The sequence below is a fragment of the Sceloporus undulatus genome, chromosome 3 (genome assembly GCF_019175285.1).
Source record: "Sceloporus undulatus isolate JIND9_A2432 ecotype Alabama chromosome 3, SceUnd_v1.1, whole genome shotgun sequence".
In the NCBI taxonomy this organism is placed as follows: Eukaryota; Metazoa; Chordata; class Lepidosauria; order Squamata; family Phrynosomatidae; genus Sceloporus; species Sceloporus undulatus.
In genome coordinates this window covers 272120247-272139707 of record NC_056524.1, presented here as the reverse complement: position 1 = coordinate 272139707, position 19461 = coordinate 272120247, and the positions used below count along the sequence as shown (strand labels likewise).

At 43.1% G+C, this 19461-nt stretch overlaps 1 protein-coding gene across 1 annotated transcript in view; it reads right to left on the bottom strand.

Moving 5' to 3' along the window:
• LOC121925997 (DIS3-like exonuclease 2) overlaps positions 1–19461 on the bottom strand; it is a 192568-nt gene that overhangs the window by 158196 nt on the left and 14911 nt on the right. Inside the window, exons 3-4 of the mRNA XM_042458552.1 lie at positions 5450–5608; positions 3755–3894 (exon numbers count right to left, since the gene is read on the bottom strand). Coding sequence (XP_042314486.1) covers positions 3755–3894; positions 5450–5608 — 299 coding nt within the window. The remainder of the gene's footprint in view (positions 1–3754; positions 3895–5449; positions 5609–19461) is intronic.

The window sequence follows — 19461 nt, the reverse complement described above, 5'->3', positions numbered from 1 at the left end:
TACCCTTCATTTCAACAGACCCAACAATACTTCAACAAAGGGTAGGTCTCGAATTTTTGATCTAGGGGAGAGATCTTGGAGAAGGATTCAGCCTGTGGCCACCAGCCAAGAAGGAACAGCAGGTGGAAGGATTCAAACAGATGGGCAAGAGAAGACAGGCCAGGTGGAACTGTCTACAGACCTACCCAGACAGAGAGGTGGGGTAAAAATAAAACATTTATTATTATTATTATTTTAATAGCTACAGGTAGAGCTTAGAAAAGTTACTTTTTCAGAGCACAGTCAGCCCTCCATATCCACAGATTTTTTTATCCATAGATTCAACCATCCACGGCTTGAAAATGTTTTCAAAAACCATATAAATTCCAAAAGGAAGACCTCAATTTTGTCATTTTGTGTAACGGACACCATTTTTATAAGCTACTGTATATAATGGGAGTTGAGCATCCAGGGATTCTGGTATCCACGTGAGGTCCTGGAACCAAATCTCAGCAGATACAAAGGGTTCACTAGGCCCTGAACTCCCTGAATTTCTAATGAATTGGTGTGCTGGCTGAGCAATCTTACGAGTTGTCCAAAAAAAAGTCATCTGTATTGGCTCCAGCTACTGGCCACTTTTCCCACATAGTGGCTAGCATCCTGTTAGTGGCATCCACAGGCCTAAATCCATCTTAATGTCTTATTCTGTTTCAATCAAAGTCCTCCCCAAATTCACCATCTATCCACTGTCTCCCTTCCATGGCTATAGGATCATAGCCAGATGTTTCTCTGACTTTCCCACACTTTCCACCAGCCATTAAAGAGCTGGAGTGGGAGCTGCAATGGCTAGATGAAGAATTAGTGAGAATGTTGAGAGCAGAGATGCAGCATAGTTCCCATATGCAACACTATTCTGTGTCATACAAGTTTTCAATTTTTGTCCCCAATTACAATATGTCTAACAGCAATGTGCAAAGGAAAGGTGCCTGGCCAGCTAAATTTTAGTCCTGTACCAGAAGTGATAAGCAGCCTGGAAAAGAGACCTCTTCTTCCATCACACCATCCAGTTTCCGTTTAGTCTTTCAAGCTTTGAAAGGCAAAGACCATACAGCACCTCAAAATGGAAAGCTAAGACTGTTACAGATCACTGTGTCAGTAATAGACACTGTGTGGGTATAGCCAGGACAGTGTATGTGGCATAGTTATAATATTCTGCAACTTCCCAGAGGGCAACAACATTAGCAAAAAAATAAAAATAAAATAAGAGGTTTTAAACTCCACCTTCATGGAATTATGACAGGCTTCAATATGACACCACAAGCCCTACAAAGGTGAAAGGTGTGATCTAAATGTGACAAAGAGATGCACATAATAAATAAACCAATATCTAAATACCAAACCTTCCTTCCTTCCAGTGATTTTCCTCTGGAAAACAAGAGGAACTCCCCTCATTTCCCTTCGAAAGCAGATGGGCCTTATTATCTGTGCCTATGAAAATCCTATTTACAATGCTGTGCATTTCACGCTGTGATATCATATCTGGAACCAGCCGCTCTCCCCATCTGCAAAGAACAACTGTTCTCACATGTATATCAGGGGCCGGGCCTCTGGCCACAGACTCTCATGATGTCATCCTCAGACCACATTATTTTACAATCACTCACAAACAATAGCTGCTATATTTATCGGTGTGGGTGATTCCCCCACCAAAAATGCGAGATGATACAGTCATTCAAGACGGAAGAAAGGCTGTATATGTTAAGTTTCCTTTAAGTCTACAGATCTATCACCTCAACTGCCTTTCACTATCTGTAATTTGAACTGTTCTCTTATGGGACCAAAAACTCAGTTGCCTGACCTTTCCTTCCAAAAGCACTACAACCACAACAATTGAGCTAGAAAGGATCCACCAGGTCAGAGGTCCCCCAAGGGGCCCTCTCCAGATGTGTTTGGACAACATGGCCCATTACTCTTACTCAGCACTGTTGGCTGGCAATAATGGGAACTGTGCTCCATAAAAAACACAAGCAATACAGGATGTACAGTGATAAGGAGGTCAGCTTTAGAAATGCAGAAAGATCATCAACAAGAAGATTCCCAATGTACCAGGCATGCATGAAAATAAACAGGCACTTAGTGATTTTGTGTCAACTTTGTTTTTCAGCATTTTTTACACCTCCCTGGCACTCATAGGGTTGGTAGTTGTAATCTAACACAGTGCTACTCAAAGCTGTGATCCCTGGATCACTGCCAGTCCATGAAGAGTTTCCAGGAAATAATGAAACAGATGTAGTCAATGGGTACAGATGCAATACTGGTCTCTGACACATTAGAAGAAATATAGCCAGTCCCTAATATCAGAAAGTCTGATCAACAGGAGCCTAACACATCTAGAGAATGCACCAAGTTGGGTAAAGCTGCATTCAATTGTATACATCAAAACACACACACACAAAGTAATCTTTCATGCTTCCCTCTCATAAGCTTCTAAAGGAAAGCCTAAAAGAAAGGTGATTCCCTTGCCTCCAGAATCAGTCCATTCCATTGTTGATCTTAGTTTATTGGTTAAACCAGGGATGTTAAATTCAGATAGTGGAATTTCTTTACAGTGTTTTCATTACCATAGAATCATACAGTTGGAAGAGACCTTGAAGGCCATCCAGTCCAACCCTCTACCATGCAGGAACGCACAATCAAAGAATCCCCAACAATGGCCATCCAACCTCTTTTAAAAACCTCCAAAGAAGGAGAATCCACTACTCTCCAAGGCAGCATATTCCACTGTCAAACAGCTCTAACCATCAGGAAGTTCCTTGTGAGATTTAAGTGGAATTTATTTCCCTGTAGCTTCCATACATTGTTCCATGTCCTAGTCTCCGAAGCAGCAGAAAACAAGCTTGCTCCAGCCTCAATATAACACCCTTTCAAATATTTAAACAGGGCTATCATATCACCTCTTAACTTTCTTTTCTCCAGGGTAAACATACCAAGCTCCCTAAAGGGCATGGCATCCAGACCTTTCACCATATTAGTCGCCATGCTCCAACTTGTCAACATCCTTCTTGAATTGTGATGCCCAGAACTGGACACAGTATTCCAGGTGAGGCCTGACCAAAGCAGAATAGAATGGTACTATCACTTTCCTTGATCTTGACACTATACTCCTATTGATGCAACCAAGAATTGTGTTGGCTTTCTTGGCTGCCGCATCATGTTTAGCTTGATACCAACAGTATAAGTCCTTGCCTGTATTCCCTAATGATGCTGCTCTTAGGGACTTCATCCCCATCTTCCCTCCTGGATAGCTGGCTTCTAGTTTAGATGGAATGAAAGGGAGTCTTCAGAGGATCTTAAAGAAATCTAGAAAGCATGGGAAAATGTCATGGGTGGAGCTCAGGAAACACCAATCCTGATTTTCTAACAACTCTATGTTCAAGACTTTAAGGGTTAAGAAACAAGATCCATCCTTTCTACAGCTTGAAAGAATCACTCCCTTGTCTTTGATGAAAAAGAGAGACAGGTTATTTCCATTCTAATTTCTGATACCATGTTATACATTTGAAGAACTCCAGATTCATTTTACCATGGCTAAACTTGTCCATCCATGAGCTCAACTATTTCATGCATGCAACCACACCTAATTGTTACATAGGTACAGTGCAAAAGGGAAACTGTTCTGAGAGACTGAACAGTGGCCTCCAAATTTCAACTGACTGACTGACTGCCATAGAACCTATTCCTTTCGCAGACAATAGACATTCTAAACTCCAAGCACCTGGATAAGCGTTTTCCTTTTCAGACCTGCTGAGACATCCTCCTTTGACATGTAGGCTTCAAAGGTTTTCTTCCGCCCCCGAGTTGACTTCTTCCGATTCTTTCTCTCACCAGAGGCCGAGCTAGCAGTATGTGGACTTCCTAAAAGCAAAACCACAATCATTGCCCTTCCACAGACAACAGTTTATAAGTTTACAAAGGCCAATAACTAAATGTAGACATTTTGCCAAGAGATGAAAAAGTGTACCACTGCTGACACTGGTTTTATGCAATGCCTGAACTGACAGATCACTGTTCTACTTCTAGATGCAGATATACTTTGGAAACAGAATGCAAGACCAACACAGAGATTAAAATGTAAATCACTTCCTCTCAACCATGGGTCACACAGTATATATACCCCACTCACTTCCATGGCAGTATTCTCTGAAGATGCCAGCCATAGATGCTGGCGAAACAGCAGGAATAAACTCTTCCAGAACATGACCACATAGCCCAAAAACTCACAAAAAACTTGCATCCATTGTTCCGGGTCCTGTTCTCTGGAGCAGTAGAAAACAAGCTTGCTCCATCCTCAATATGTTATCCCTTCAAATATTTAAACAGGGCTATCACATCACCTCTTAACATTCTCTTCTCCAGGCTAAGCATATCCAGCTTCCTACATCTTTCTTCATAGGGCATGGTTTTCAGACCTTTCACCATTTTGGCTGCACTCCTCTGGACACGGTCCAGTTTCTCAATTATCCTTTTTGAACTGTGGTGCCCAGAAATGGACACAGTATTCCAGGTGAGGCCTGTCCAAAGAATACAGTGCTACTATTTTTACGCTCACTTTTTGTATGTTTTTAACTGAATTGTTGTTTTACATTGTGAGCCATTATGAGTCCCAATTTTGGGGGGAAGTGGGATACAAATAAATATCATCATCATCATCACCACAACAACAGCCCTTGAGCATTAGAGGACCACATGTCCCTCCTAGGTAACTCTGGCAAAACACACACACACACACACACACACACACATTTTAAGCAGAGGTTCCTTACAGTTCATGACCTTTTGTAAGACTTTGTAGATACTTTTTTAAGACTTTTTAAAAATCAAAATAAATGCAATATGTATTCTGAATAGACTGTACTTTTAATATATCAATTATGATATTTCCAAACCAAGTTCTATGTAACGTATTTTATTTTTCTAAAGTAAAAAAGTGAATTTCAATAAAACTTTGCATTTTTCAATTTTTTTTAGAATTTGTTCTTTCCAAAAAAGGGGGAGAGGGATTGAGGTTTTCTTTCACAGCTTCAAAACATTCTAAAAATTTTACATCTCTAGGATATATATGGAAATTAGTAGGAAAGGAGATAAGAATCAGAATTTATAGGCCAGGTGTTCTACTGCACTCCATTCTGTTCTATAACTGTTTGTAAAACGCTCCACAAATATTACCTCTACAACCATGTTGGCTGGCTGTGAGGAGGGGAGACAATAAAGAATTGGTTCTCTGAAAGTCTCTCTGCATCTCCAGGAATTTGGTAATCTAGATCCAAGGCACTGGAATAAACATTCATAACCACAACATGCAGTAAAAAGTGGGATATAGTAGATCTTTCCATCACATGTCCATTTCTGGCATCTGAGCCTACAGTATTTTATTCTAGCTCATCAGCTATGCAACTTCTCAATTCAATACCTTTGGGAGTCCCCAGCTGTCGAAGATTCATTCTGCAGTCCGAATTGCTCACAGCGTCCATCTGGGATTCAGAGAGTTGTCGCCTCCTGCCCACATTTGGGGGTGCTCTGGCCGACTCAGAATTGTTTCTGGTCCTTGCCAAGCCTCGCTTGTCTACACCTAGAAGGAAATCAATACACAAAGTTCTAATACAGATGTGGGAGGCAGAAGAACTTTCTAAAAGCATACTGGAGCCTCTTTTCGCTGAATGGACTAAGACACTTGGGCAACTAGGCTTTACATCCCCGCTCAGCCATGGAAACCCACTGGGTGACCCAGGGCAAGTCACACGTTCTCAGCTTCAGGAAAAAGCAACAGCAACCCTTCTCTGAAGAAATCTTGCCAATAAAACCCCATGATAGGTTCTGGACAGAGCATTCTAGTAACTTAAAGAGAAGGTTGAGGAGGGCACAATGGCAAATGGAGGCTTAATATTACATGTCCTGTATAATGGCCATTTGAGAATGGGAGTTTCTTTAATCAACAACAACCAAAGGGAGGATAGCTACCAGTAATGTCCACATACATAGGATCACCATCCATGAAACCTGACTTTGTGACACATAAAAGCAAGAAAGGAGGAAAGCAACTGGGGCATAGTAAAACAGACTTTAGTTTTATTTGACTTTATTTCTATCCTATCTTTATGCTGATTTAGGATCCAAGATGGCACTCATCTAATCTATCTAATCCCTGGACCCATAAAACATCCATTGAGTCTAGCCCCCTCCTACAATCTGCTGGCCTCCAGATGTGTCAGACTACAACTCTATCGTCCTCAGACAGCCCACTCATTGGGATAATGGCAAGTGCAATCCAACATATGTGGAGGCCCCCAGGTTACGGGAGATGCTTTAAAATAGAACGGAAATGCTATACTTTTAATCAGGGCTATCCTATATCAAGGGCAGGTGGCCCTGTAGATGTGGTTGGACTGTGAGTCCTACCACCCCTCCCCACTAGGGCTGATGGGACTGGCAATCCAATATATGTGGAACTGTCACTGCTCTAAATGCCAAGTGCAATCTCAGCCCCAGAATAAATTGCTCTTTTACTGGATCACAAATTGCAGAAAGAAAGCACTCCAAATCTACAGGTAGCCCAGCTCAGAATACTGGAAAACCTTTAGCCTGGCTCACAGTTTCAGCATGGTTTCAATCATGAGAGAAGACAAGTCAGTCGAAGTCTGAGACAGAGAAGCATGTGTTTCTCTGCCTGTTCACAGTCCTGCAATAGAAGCACACAGAGCGTTTTCGCCTGCCGATGAACTTTCAAGCTTTGTTTACGTTGTGTTTATTTATGTCTTTAACCCAGATCTCCCTGGGGGACAGGAAACCTTCAAGAGCATCATTAAAGGCTTGTATCCTTCCCAGGTGACACCCTACTGATAGCAGCAACATAGTCCAACTGCTGTCACACAGAACTAAATTGTTCCTTTGGATTTTTAACTGTCTGGCACAGAAAGGCTTGAAATAAAGAATGGAAGCAGACAAAGTCTCCCTTTGTTCACTGACTTTTCCTGCCAAAAGGCTTCCATCCACAACCTTTGGAGTCTAGACCCTAACTAGGTGTTGGTCTATTCTGATTTCTTCCACACATATTCAAATGGGGTCTCATTGTTTCCAGTGTTAGATCACTATCTAATTCTGTACGAAGTGGGTTGAGTATAAGCACACTAAATCCTGCCTGATTTGGAAGCTAAGTAGGGTCAGCCCTGGTTAGTACTTGGATGGGAAACTGCCAATGAATAGCAGGTGATGTAGCAAGTATTTCAGGAACTGGCAAAACCATAGGGCTAAGGAAACCCATGAAATCCATGGGATCACCTTAACTCGGCAGGCAATTTGAAAGCATACAGTCATCCATTTAAACCTCCACATTTGTTGGAAGAAGTGCAAAAAGAAAGAGGAGCAATGCCAAAGTAGAGATAAAAGAAACTGGAACACTTTGCTATCAGGTAGGGAATATTTTCAACATATCATCCCAATACATCATCCCTAGACGGGCTTCTGTGAGACACATTCTGTGGACGTCCAATAGGGGCGGGAGCTAGCAGACTAGCTCTATATAACTCCTCCCAGAGCCTTTCCAGAGCAGTTCCTGCCAGAGAGGAGAAGGAGAGAAGCTCTGGGTGGCCATTTTGAGTGGTGAGGAATTTTTTTAAAAACCCTTAGGAGAGTGTGCTTGTGCTGAGGGGTGGAGCTTCTGTGAGTCACATCTGTGAGTCACTAGGGGGCGGAGCTAGCAAGACTAGCTCTATATAAGTCATCCAAGGAGAACTACAACAGAGGCAGAGTTGACTGACTCACCACCAGAGACTGGCAAAAAGGCCAGGTCATCAGGGCCTAATGTTGGTGTTTACCAGAGGATCTTTTGAGGAGGAAGCCCACAGTCCTTTTTCAGTTATTACTTAAGACTTCTCAGTAGGGACACTGACGGAAATGCTGCATCACCTACAACACTTGTGGGATGGTGCCCTTCTTGCCTACAGATGTGGAAATCTTCACATGCACCAAATGCAAGTTGGTAGCACTCTTGGGGAGAAAGTCCAGTAGCTGGAGTCCAGGTATCTACACTTCAGCATATTAGGGAGCAAGAGGATTCCTGGACAGAACGGAACCAACAGTCCGGACGGGGAGCACACAGAGGAAGTTGCTGGGGAGCAGGGTGGTCACTTCACATACACAGGAGGCAGACAACTACAGGCATGTCACACAGAGAAGTAGGCCAAGAGGGTTGTTCTGGGGCTTGCGTGAGCTAGAGAATCCATTCAAATCTCTCCCTATCAAGGAGGATGAAGAAGAGCAGCTAGACAGATTCAGGGACAGAGCAGGGGAGCCTGGAGTCCCACCCAATGGAACAGTCGCTGCTAAGCCTCGGGGAGGCGTGTGGTCGTAGTGGGGGACTCCTTGCTGAGGAGGGTACAGAAGCGTGATTTGTAGGCAGCCATAGTCTCGAGAGGTGTGTTGTCTCCCCGGGGCAAAGATCCGTGATTGACAGAGAGGCTGACAAGACTGGTCAAACCTACTGACAAATACCCCTTCCTTTTGGTCCACGTGGGAACTAATGATACTGCAAGACACAGCCTTCAGACACTCAAAAGGATTACGAGGCGCTTGGTAAGAAGCTGAAAAGAAATGGGTGCACAAGTGGGCTCTCATCTCTTCTGCCAGTTGAAGGGCATGGTCTAGGAAGGGAGAGGAAAATAGCAGATGTAAACAACTGGCTCCGCAGATGGTGCCACCGAGAAGGATTTGATTCTTTGATCATGGGCTGCGGTTCCACGAGGGGGACTTCTTGCAACAGACGGGTTGCATCTCACGCCAGTTGGAGAAGAATGTTTTTGCCAACAGTCTCAAGAATTTCATCCGCAGGGCTTTAAACAGAGTTGCGTGGGGAAGGGAGACCAATATAAGGAAGGCGAAAGGGCTGGAGAAAATAGTCAAACGACATAGGGAAACAAGAAAAAAGTGCAAGGACCCAACACTGGAAGGCCAAAAAACTTGCACAGGCAGCAAGTAAAGAGGACCCATGGTCTGCTATGTCTCTACACTAATGCACAGAGCATGGGAAATAAGCAAGATGAACTCGAACTCTAGTACAACAAAGCAAATATGATATAATAGGCCTCACTGAAACCTGGTTGGGATGAGCCTCAGAACTGGAATGTAGAATAGAGGGGATAACCTTTTTGAGAAAATAGGCCAACAGGAAAGGGAGGAGCGAGTACTAAGAGATATTTACACCACAGAAGAGATCCAGGACATCAATCATGGAAGCCAGGTGGAGAGCATCTGGATAAAATTAAAGGGGAGGGAAAACACAAGGATAATAATAATACCTAATAATAAATTTTATTTCTACCCCGCCCTTCCATGGATATGTCAGGATGTTCGGTGGGAGTCTACTACAGACCCCCAAGTCAGAGGAGGAATTGGATGATGCCTTTCTAGTACAGATGACCATACACTCAGAAAGGGAGAGTAGTAGTAGTGATGGGGACTTCAACTATCCTGATATTTGCTGGAATTCAGACTCAGCCAAATCCTCAGGTCTAGCAAATCCTCACTTGCCTGGAGACAATTTTCATGGTCCAAAGGTGGAAGACACAAGGGGTCCGCTATTTTAGATCTGATCCTACCCAACAAGGATGACTTGGTTAATGGGGTGCATGCAAGTGGTGGGATCTTAGGTGGGAGTGACCATGTTCTCCTGGAGTTTGTAATACAGTGGAAAGGAGAAGCCAGGCATAGTCAGACACGCATTCTAGACTTTAGGAGAGCGGATTTCAGTAAACTTAGAGAAGTTTGAGGGTGATTCCATGGCCAGAAGTACTAAAGGATAAAGGCATCGCGACGGATGGGAATTCTCCAAAGGGAGATACTGAAGGCACATTTTAAACAGTTCCAGTGAGAAAGAAAAACGGGAGGTGTCTCAAGAAACCCAGGATGGTGACTAGGAACTTTCAATGGAGCTAAGTTTTAAACGGAGCATGTATAAGAAATGGAAAAGGGGGGAAATCACGAAAAGGAATTCAAAGAAATAGGAGGCATTTGTAGGGTAAAGTCAGAAAAGCTAACGCGCAGAATGAACTCAGGCTTGCTAGAGAGGTTAGAACAACAAAAGGGTTTTTTTTGTATGTCCGCCGCAAAAGGAAGAAGAAGGACGGTAGGGCCACTGCGTGGAGAGATGGCACAATGCGAACAGAAGACAGAGAAAGGCAGACTTACTCAAACACTTCTTTGCCCCCAGTCTTCTCAAAAAAGGAAAAGGGAGCTCAATCTGAGGATATGGAGCGAGGACAGATAGGGGAATTTCAGCCCCAGAATAAGTAAGAGATAGTAGAGGAACACCCTTGTTAATCTAAATGGATTAAGTCTCCGTGGACCGAGATGAACTACATCCAAGGATATTAAAAGAAATGGCCAATGTAATATCGGAGCCATGGCAATAATCTTTGAAAACTCCTGGAGAACGGGAGAAATCCAGCAGACTGACGGAGGGCAAACGTTTGTCCCCATCTTCAAAAGGGGAAAAAAGAGGATCCAAACAAATTATCGTCCAGTAGTCTGACATCAGTACTAGGAAAGAGTCTGGTAGCAGATCATTAAACAGAGAGTCTGTGAACATCTAGATGGAAATTCCATATCACAAAAAGTCAACATGGGTTTCAGAGAAAACAGTCATGCCAGACAAATCTAATCTCTTTCTTTGATAAAATTACCATCTTGGTAGATCGAAGGGATGCTGTGGATATAGTATATCTTGATTCAGTAAGGCCTTTGACCAAGGTTTCCCATGACATTCTTGCAACAAGCTTGTAAAATGTGGGCTAGACAAAGGAACTGTTACATGGATTTGTATTGGTTGACCGGCCGAACCCAAAGGGTGCTCAACAATGGCTCCTTTTCTCCTGGAGAGGAAGTGACCAGTGGGGTCCCACAGGGCTCTGTCCTGGGCCCAGTGCTATTTAACATCTTACAATGACCTGGATGACAGAATTGGGAGCATACTTATCACATTGCAGATGACACCAATTAGGGGGAATAGCTAATCCCCAGAGGACAGGACCAAGATTCAAAATGACCTGAATAGACTAGAAAGCTGGGCCAAGCTAACAAAATGAAATTCAACACAGAGAAATGTAAGGGTACTGCACTTAGGGCGGAGGAAAAATAAAATGCACAAATAAGGATGGGAGACACCTGGCGAATGAAACCTACAGTGGTACCCCGGGATACGAAATACCCACGTTACGAAATTTCCGGGATACGGAAAAATCCCATAGGAAATAACTGTTCCGGGTGTTACGAAGGTTATTTCGGGTTACGAAGAAAATTTTGGTGCTTTTCGGCGCTATTTCACCAAATCGCGGCTTTTCCCCATTAGCGCCTATGGGTTTTCGGCTTGCGAAGGCTTTTCGGGTTACGCAAAGCGCGGCGGAACGAATTAATTTCGTAACCCGAGGTACCATGTACGTGTGAAAGGGATCTAGGAGTCCAAGTAGACCACAAGCTGAACGTGAGTGAAACAGTGTGATGCGGGCAGCTAAAAAGGCCAATGCAATTTTAGGCTGCATCAATAAAAGTATGTGTCTAGACCCAAGAGACGTATAGTGCCACTGTATTCTGCCTTGGTCAGGCCCCACCTAGAATATTGTGTCCAGTTCTGGGCGCCACAATTCAGAAAGGACATTGAGGAAACTGGAGCGTGTCCAAAGGAGGGCGACAAAAATGGTGTGAAGGGTCTGGAAAACCATGTCCTATGAGGAACGACTTAGGGAGCTGGGGATGTTTAGCCTGGAGAAAAGAAGGTTAAGAGGCGATTATGATGCCCTGTTTAATATTTGAAAGGAGTCATGTTGACGAGGGAGCAAGCTTGTTTCTGCTGCTCCAGAGACAACAGGAACCCGGAACAATGGATGCAAGCTACAGGAAAGAGATTCCCCTCAGGTTAGGAACTTCCTGACATAAGAAGGCTGTTCGACAGTGGAACCACATCCTTCTCGGAGTATAGTGGCGTCTCCTCCTTGGAGGTCTTTAAACAGAGGTAGATGGCCATCTGTTGGGGCTTTGATTGGCTTTCCTGCATTGCAGAAGGGTTGGCGGATGGAGCCCTTGCGGTCTCTCCAACTCTATTATTATTATTATTATTATTATTATTATTATTGAGCTTCCAGCATTACAGGTAAGCCACTGCTAGAGGCAACAATAGGAAACAGGGCCCATCCAGGAGAGTGCAAAAGCAGGGCTCAAGAGAGGGTGTCTTTCAACATTAGCTGGACCATGAAGAAAAGAAATCCTGAAGGTACCAGATCTCATCTGGTCTCTGAAGCAAAACAGTGTCAGGCATGGTTAGTCCTTGGATGGGATACCAGGGGGTGAAGACTATGTTTCAGAGGACGGCAATGACAAACCACCCCTGAACATTCCTTGGCTAACAAAATCCTGAAAAATTCATGAGGTAGCTGTAAACCAACAGGTGATTTGAAAGCACATACACACATACGTTAAAAAACTCAAACGCAGTGGCTTTAAATTTAATAGCAACATAAAAGATTGTAGTGTCAGGTCTAGTTGTTGTTGCTGTTTACTATTTATTGACTATTCATCAACAGTCCTGCTTAGGTCTTTCAAACTCCTGTGGATTCCTTGAATGAGTCAATCCATCAGCTGTCTTTTGTAGTGATTCATGTCTTCTCGTGATATGTCAAAGTACGACTGTCTCAACTGCAATATCTTAGCTTCCATGGAGAGCTCAGACCTGATCTGTTCTAGAACTCATTTGTTTGTCCTTTAGGCAGTCCACTGTATCTATAGAACTCTCCTCCAGAACCATATTTCAATTAAGTTGATTCTCTTCATATCAGCCTTCCCTACTATCCAGCTTTCACAACCATTCATAGAAATTGGACATACAGTCTGCCCTTGCCGTATGCGGGGGATCCATTCTGGACCCCTCCACGAAAGACAAATTTTGTATGTGCTGGAGTCCCATTGATTCCAGTGGTGGTGCACCCCTCCAACAGATCTCAGTTCTCAGGTAAAAACAGAGAGGGAGAGGTTCTCCTTCAGGTATTGAGGTCCCAAGCCATTTAGGGCTTTCAGTGTTATCACTAGTATCTTGAAATGAGACATCCCAGATGATGCACAGCAGAAGGAACTTGCTTATTATTTATTTATTGGATTTATATCTGCCTTTCTCCCAAATTGGGATTCAAGGCAGCTTCCCCATTAGTTCTACTGAACTTCTTGACTATGTCAGTTTGGACATTCATCTGTCTGTGGTGTACATGCATGTTGGAATCAAGTTAAAAGGATGCTGCAAGTGCAGCTTTGGACAAACATAGAAGAGGCAAGCTGGAAGAGACCAAGGGTCTGCCTAGGCTAGATTTTTGTTTCCAATGGCTGTATGGTTTTTCAGAGATAAACTTGGATACTCTGTGCAGCCATCTTGGCTAATACCCTTTGGGAGGACCATCTTCCTCCATGAATCTGTAAAAGATTTAAAACCATGTCTAGGGAACCTTTGCCCTCACTCCCACCAACACTTCCCATCAAAATACCTCAGCTAACAGCTGTCTTTATTTTTTTACAAAAACTGCACTTGTCAGTATTTTGACTGCTTATTTTTCCCTTGAAAAAGCAGGGAATTTGATCTCCCTAATTATTTTAAGAAACAAAAGATGTGATATTTGAGATTGTGTAGCCTCTGTTTGCCGGTTTGTACAGCTTGCCTCCTTGATAACACACACCAGTACAGGAGCAGTAATTAAATACTGATGGAGACTTGGATTTATCACCTGTAATGTTATGGTTTATGGGGGGTAGAAATTGAGGCTGCATCCATACTGTAGAAAAAATCCGATTTGACACTACTTTATCTGCCATAGCTCAAGGTATGCTACCATTTCCAGAATTCCACAGCCTTGGGCCATGGTAATTTAAGTGGTGTCAAACTGGATTAGTTTGGGAGTTTGACTAGGGATGCATCTACACAGTAGAAATAATGTAGTCTGACATCACTTTAAGCACCATACTCCTATAGAATACTGGGATTTATAGTTTGACAAGGTCTTTAGCCTTCTCTGCCAAAGAGTGCTAGTCCCTCACAAAACTACAAATCTCAGGATTCTGTAGGATAGAGTCATGACAGTTACAGTGGTGTGAAACAGCATTATTTCTACAGGGTAAATGCATCCTAGGTGGGTCTCAGACAGTGAGAGAGATCTGTGCCTATCAAAGTGAGAGAAAGAGATGTGAATTTCAGTTATTTAGATAGGATAGGTCAGAACTTAGATGTGTTCAGTAAGTAATATTTAACTGTATGTTAACTTTGTTCAGTAAATTATTGTATTATACATTTGTTTTTCTATGCTATTGGTATGGATGAGTTCAGAAATGTGGTGTTTGAGGTGGCAGCAGTGGTTCAGGGAGGTGATGTCCAGTAGTGGGATAAGACAACATGCACGCGCCACACGCAGCTTTTAGCTTATGCTGAAAGTCAAACTCCAGTAGTGTCTCAATAGCATATGTACCTGTGGCACATGTGCCACACTGCACCGCATGTACAAGCCCCATTGTTTTCAATGGGGCTCAAGCATCTGCAGTATTTCCCTTACGCGGAGGGTCCAGAACGGATCCTTCACAGGAACCACAAGGGCCTCTAGAAGATCCCCTTTTGGTACCATAGCAGTGAGATAACTGGATGCCCTCACACTGGGTAGCAGTGGTGGGGCAGGTGGATAATCCTCACAGCACCGTCTTAGAATCATAGAGTTGGAAGGCAATCCAGTCCAAGCCCATTCTGCCATGCAGGAAGACACAATCAAAGCAACCCCAACAGATGGCCATCCAACCTTTCTTTAAAAACCTCCAAAGAAGGAGACTCCCCCACTCTCCAAGGGAGTGTGTTCCACTGTGGGAACACTCTTACAGTCAGGAAGTTCCTCCTTATGTTCAAGTGGAATCTCTTTCCCTGTAGTTTGCATCCATTATTCCGGGTCCTATTCCCTGGCGCAGCAGAAAACAAGCTTGCTCCGTCCTCAATATGACATCTCTCTGAGCAGAATTCAAAACCAGTCAAGCGCAAGAGCATTGTGATGCGAGGCCCAAAGATACACCACTCCTGGCAGCTCTGTGGAGGCTTGGCCACAAAACCCTTTTTAGTAGCAGGGGGCTGAAAGTTTATCAAAACAGTTCCCGCACTCCAGCTGAGTGCAATGGCAACATCTGCATCGTTCAGGAGGGGCTGGGGCATGGCAATGGTTTAGCAGGACTCTCCATGAACCTGCTCCACCCTGGTTGTGACCCTCGGGCAACCTCCTCTGGCTACTAGCTGCCCTCCATCAACGCAAGGCTCTCTTCTACGTCTCTAAATGGATCTTGCCTTCTAGCTGCTGCATGTTCTCCACCCCTGACTTGCCCTGGGACACCCTCTAAAATTTCCCTTCCCTCCTCTCCAGCCAAGGGAAGGCTCGCGGCGCTATAAAAAGCTTCAGAGATGCCTCATAATGGACACCAGCAAAAGAAACAAAAGAGAATCAAGAAAAAAAGAAAAGAAAAACACGTCTGAAAATATTTCTCTGCTTTTTTTGGAGAAAACAGAAAGTAAAGCAGGGAAGAAATTAGAAGAGGCAGCTTTTAAAAGATCTCCAGAAAAAAGGAAAGAAGTAACTCACACGACAAAAGGCGACATGGGCTTACTGTATATACTCAACTATAAGGTGACCTCATGTATAAGTCAAAGGCAGGTTTTGTGGCCAAATTATGGGTTTTGATATGACCTGTGGATAAATCAAGAGTAGAATCTAGGGGCATGTAACACAAGATGTAAAGGATGAAAAAGGAAAAAATGCCAACAGGAATAACCGTTTGTGCTCACCCTAAAGGTTGGATGGATGAGGAGGGAATTATGGTAAATGGTGGCTGTGTGATGTATAGGGGAGACAACCAGGCACAAGCAGGGTTAGGAAAATGCAGAGGTCAAAAAGGATGAAAAGACAAAGGAAATGGCAACTACAATAACAATGATTATAGCCTGTAATATGATAACTTTGCCTGATTTTAACCCAGAAAAGCTGACAAACATACACAAATGTCTTATTCAAATCCTGCAAAGCCTGATTTCTCTTTACACTCTTTTAAAGGAAAGCGCCAAAGAGCTGCTACCACTGCCATTTTCCCACCCCAGCATTCATAAAGGTCATAAGCTGTACCGCAGCAGAGAGAGATAGAAGAGGTTGGTGCTTCTTTAGCTGCTCTCGGGATGGACTAAGCTCTCACCTTTGCCAGTCTACTCAGAGAAGGGGATGGTACCTTTTTTTGTTAACAAAATACACAGTGGGCCCTCCACGTTTGCTGGGGTTAGGGGCACAGGAGCCCCATGAAAATGGAAAAACTACAACCAAAAAAGAAAAAACCCACTATTTTTTTTTAACCTTAGAGAACATCTCTCTAGGTATCTCTAGCTCCTCCCAGGCAACTCTATAGTCAACAGCTTCTGGAACTTAACCATAGGATTGGGCTGGATGACCTACTAATGCCTAGGTAAGTTCTCTCTAGGAATCGCTAGGTCCTGCAGTGTGACTTTTGGCAGAAATGTACCACAGAGTTGTGCTGGAGGACTTAAATTCCTAGAGAGAACATATTAATCAAATCTGTGAATAATCAAATCCACAAAAGTCAAAGCCGCAAATGTGGAGGGCTGACTGTAATACTCACATTGACCTGTGGGTAAGTCACCCAGGTTTTGGGAGTCAATTGTTTTTACTACTGAACCTATACATGAGTATATAGCCTATTGGCTGAAGAGCGAGGTATAAATAAATAAATATTATTATATACCATAATCTGGCCATTTGGTTGCTGGGAGATTCTCAAAGTCCAGGAAATTGAACATCTATTTGCACTCCAGGTGAGAATCTCCCAGTAGCCACATGGGCAGGAGGACGAGGTGCTAGCCTGCAAGGGATACTTCTCCATACCACCTGAACTAAGAACAAAAACAAAAAAAATGCAGACCTATGACTAACACCTTCAATTTTTTTCCTTCCTATACAGTTTTTAAACACCTTGCCTGATGAAGGCGGCAGTGGAGCTCTGAAAGCTTGCAACGTGTACAGTGTGCATTTCATTTGACCTCATAAAAGTATCACTGATGGATTTTTGATGTTATTGAATTTAAATAAGTTACTTTTTGATGAGGATTTCTGGCTCTCTTCCCTCTTCCCACCGATGTTGGCACCAATGTTGCTGTGAGCCACCAAACACCACCGCTGCAGGTCACTCTGGGGTCAGAACAAGGCGCCTTGAGTTGATAACATGGCCGGACACCCCGTTTTGATCTCGGCAGCAGTGACAGGCGATGAACAGGGACCCATCATTCATTGCAAGAGCCAAAAACCCACAGCAAAAGACAGCAGGAAAAGGAGGGAATTTGGTGGGAATTTGGGGCCAGAACACTCCAGGGTCACCCCAAAGTATTCTGGCAAGTGAAGACAAGCCCAAAGTTCACTGCAGGCTTGAGCATGCTGCTCTCTCTTCTCTTACAAAAGTTCTAAGCGAAAAAGTCAAAACCAGTTTGGTGCTTTTTATGTTTTGGAAAGCATCACAGAAATAATACATTTCAAAGGAAAGCCACATTATATGGCCAAAATAACATACAAATAAGACAACAGGCCCAACTCCATTTGCCCCAGATATTCTGGTCATAGGAAATAGAATTTCTGCTCTCCGGAACCTCCTCTGAACTGAAGAAATTTTAAAACTGGTAGTCTGTGCAAGAACAGGATCTCATCTCCCAACAAGAGCTATCAGATCGGCCACTGTGTTCTCAGTACAAGCCAAAAACATTACACTGAATTGCACAAGTTTCAAGTAGTAAGAATTGCAAGAACATTTTTAAAACATTGGATGTGGAAGCTCCCCACTTTCCCAGTCAATGGCATGCTATAAATCCAGCTTCCCTTCTCTTCCATATCCCATTACTGAGATTAACGTCACATGCCGTATAAAGTGAATTTCAGGACAAAAAGAATTTTGGTTGGGCTTTAAAGATTTCCACACCAACTGGCACTCTAGTCTTGCACTAGCTGGAGGCTTCCAGAACTGGAATAGACTGCAGGAGCCTCATGCAATTTACTTCCATCTGGAGTTTAGAAAAGTTACCTTTTTAAAAAAACTTATGTTTCCAGAATCCACCTTCCACCCTAATGGTCCTGTAGTCTAGAGATGGGACGATGGTAATATTTGGGAACCATAGTCTTCAAAAAGTATCATGTCTGAGTTCTGTGTTCATCAAGTAGGTAGGTAAGATTCTTGAATGTGCCAGAAATCATCACAAGAGACAATGTGTACCCTATCACAGCCCCTTGCAATAAAATAACATAATAATGCTTCCAAATGCCCTCTGGATCACCATTTTTTAGGATTTCCAGGGCAACTTTACATCTTTAAACAGCAAGAAGTGAACAGAAGTAATTTCCTATTATTATGATGATGGTTATGGTTATTTCTATCCCGCTCTTTTCCCAAATCAGGACTCCAGGTGGTTAACGACAAATTAAAAAAATATAGTTAATATTCACAAGATACAAACGTTACAATGAGGCCAAACATTTTAAAAAAATTAAAACCAGATGAAAATATATTCAACATGCACACAGAGACCAGCAGTAAGATTAGTAAGATCCAGCACATTACAGTCAGGCCTCCTTATCCACGGATTTTTTTTAATCCACGGATTCAAGCATCCACGAGTTGAATATATTCAAAAAATTGATAAATTCCAGATAGCAAACCATGATTTTCCATTTTTAAATAAGGGACACTATTTTGCTATGCCATTATATTTAATGGGATTTGAGCATCCACGGATTTTGTTATCCATGGGTGAGGGAGTCCTGGAAACAAACCCCTGCAGATAACAAGGGCCCACTGTATTTTGGAATGACAGGCCTTATATAGTCAATCAGCAAATGTCTTGTCTAATCAGAAAAGTCTTTGTCTACAGAAAAAGGTAGGGAAGGAAGATGCCAGTCTAACTTTTCTGGGTAGGGAGCTCCAGAAGCTGCTGAGGAGGCCCTCTCACTATGTTCCTACCAGGTGAAGGAGGGAGGGAGGAAGAGAGAGAAAGGCAACCTCAGCAGATCTCAAAGCAAAGGATGAGGACATTCTGTTCCTAGTCTGAAGGGTTGGGGGGGGGCACAAAAATGGTGCTAAGACATTGCCCATGCTAGTCTATAGCAAGCTATTATCTGTCCCAAATGACCCACCTATGAGAAACACAGCAGAATTATGATCAGCTGCTGTTCCCAAGTTCTTCCCATTGTCTGAGAATCATAGTGAAGAAGAATCAGAGCTGTCAGAAAAGACTGATACAAACAGCATGTAAAATGGTGTGTTTTTCCCTCCCTCTGGCCAAAATGCTGCTTTAAAAACGCCACAAGTCATAAATTATATAGTATGGGTTCA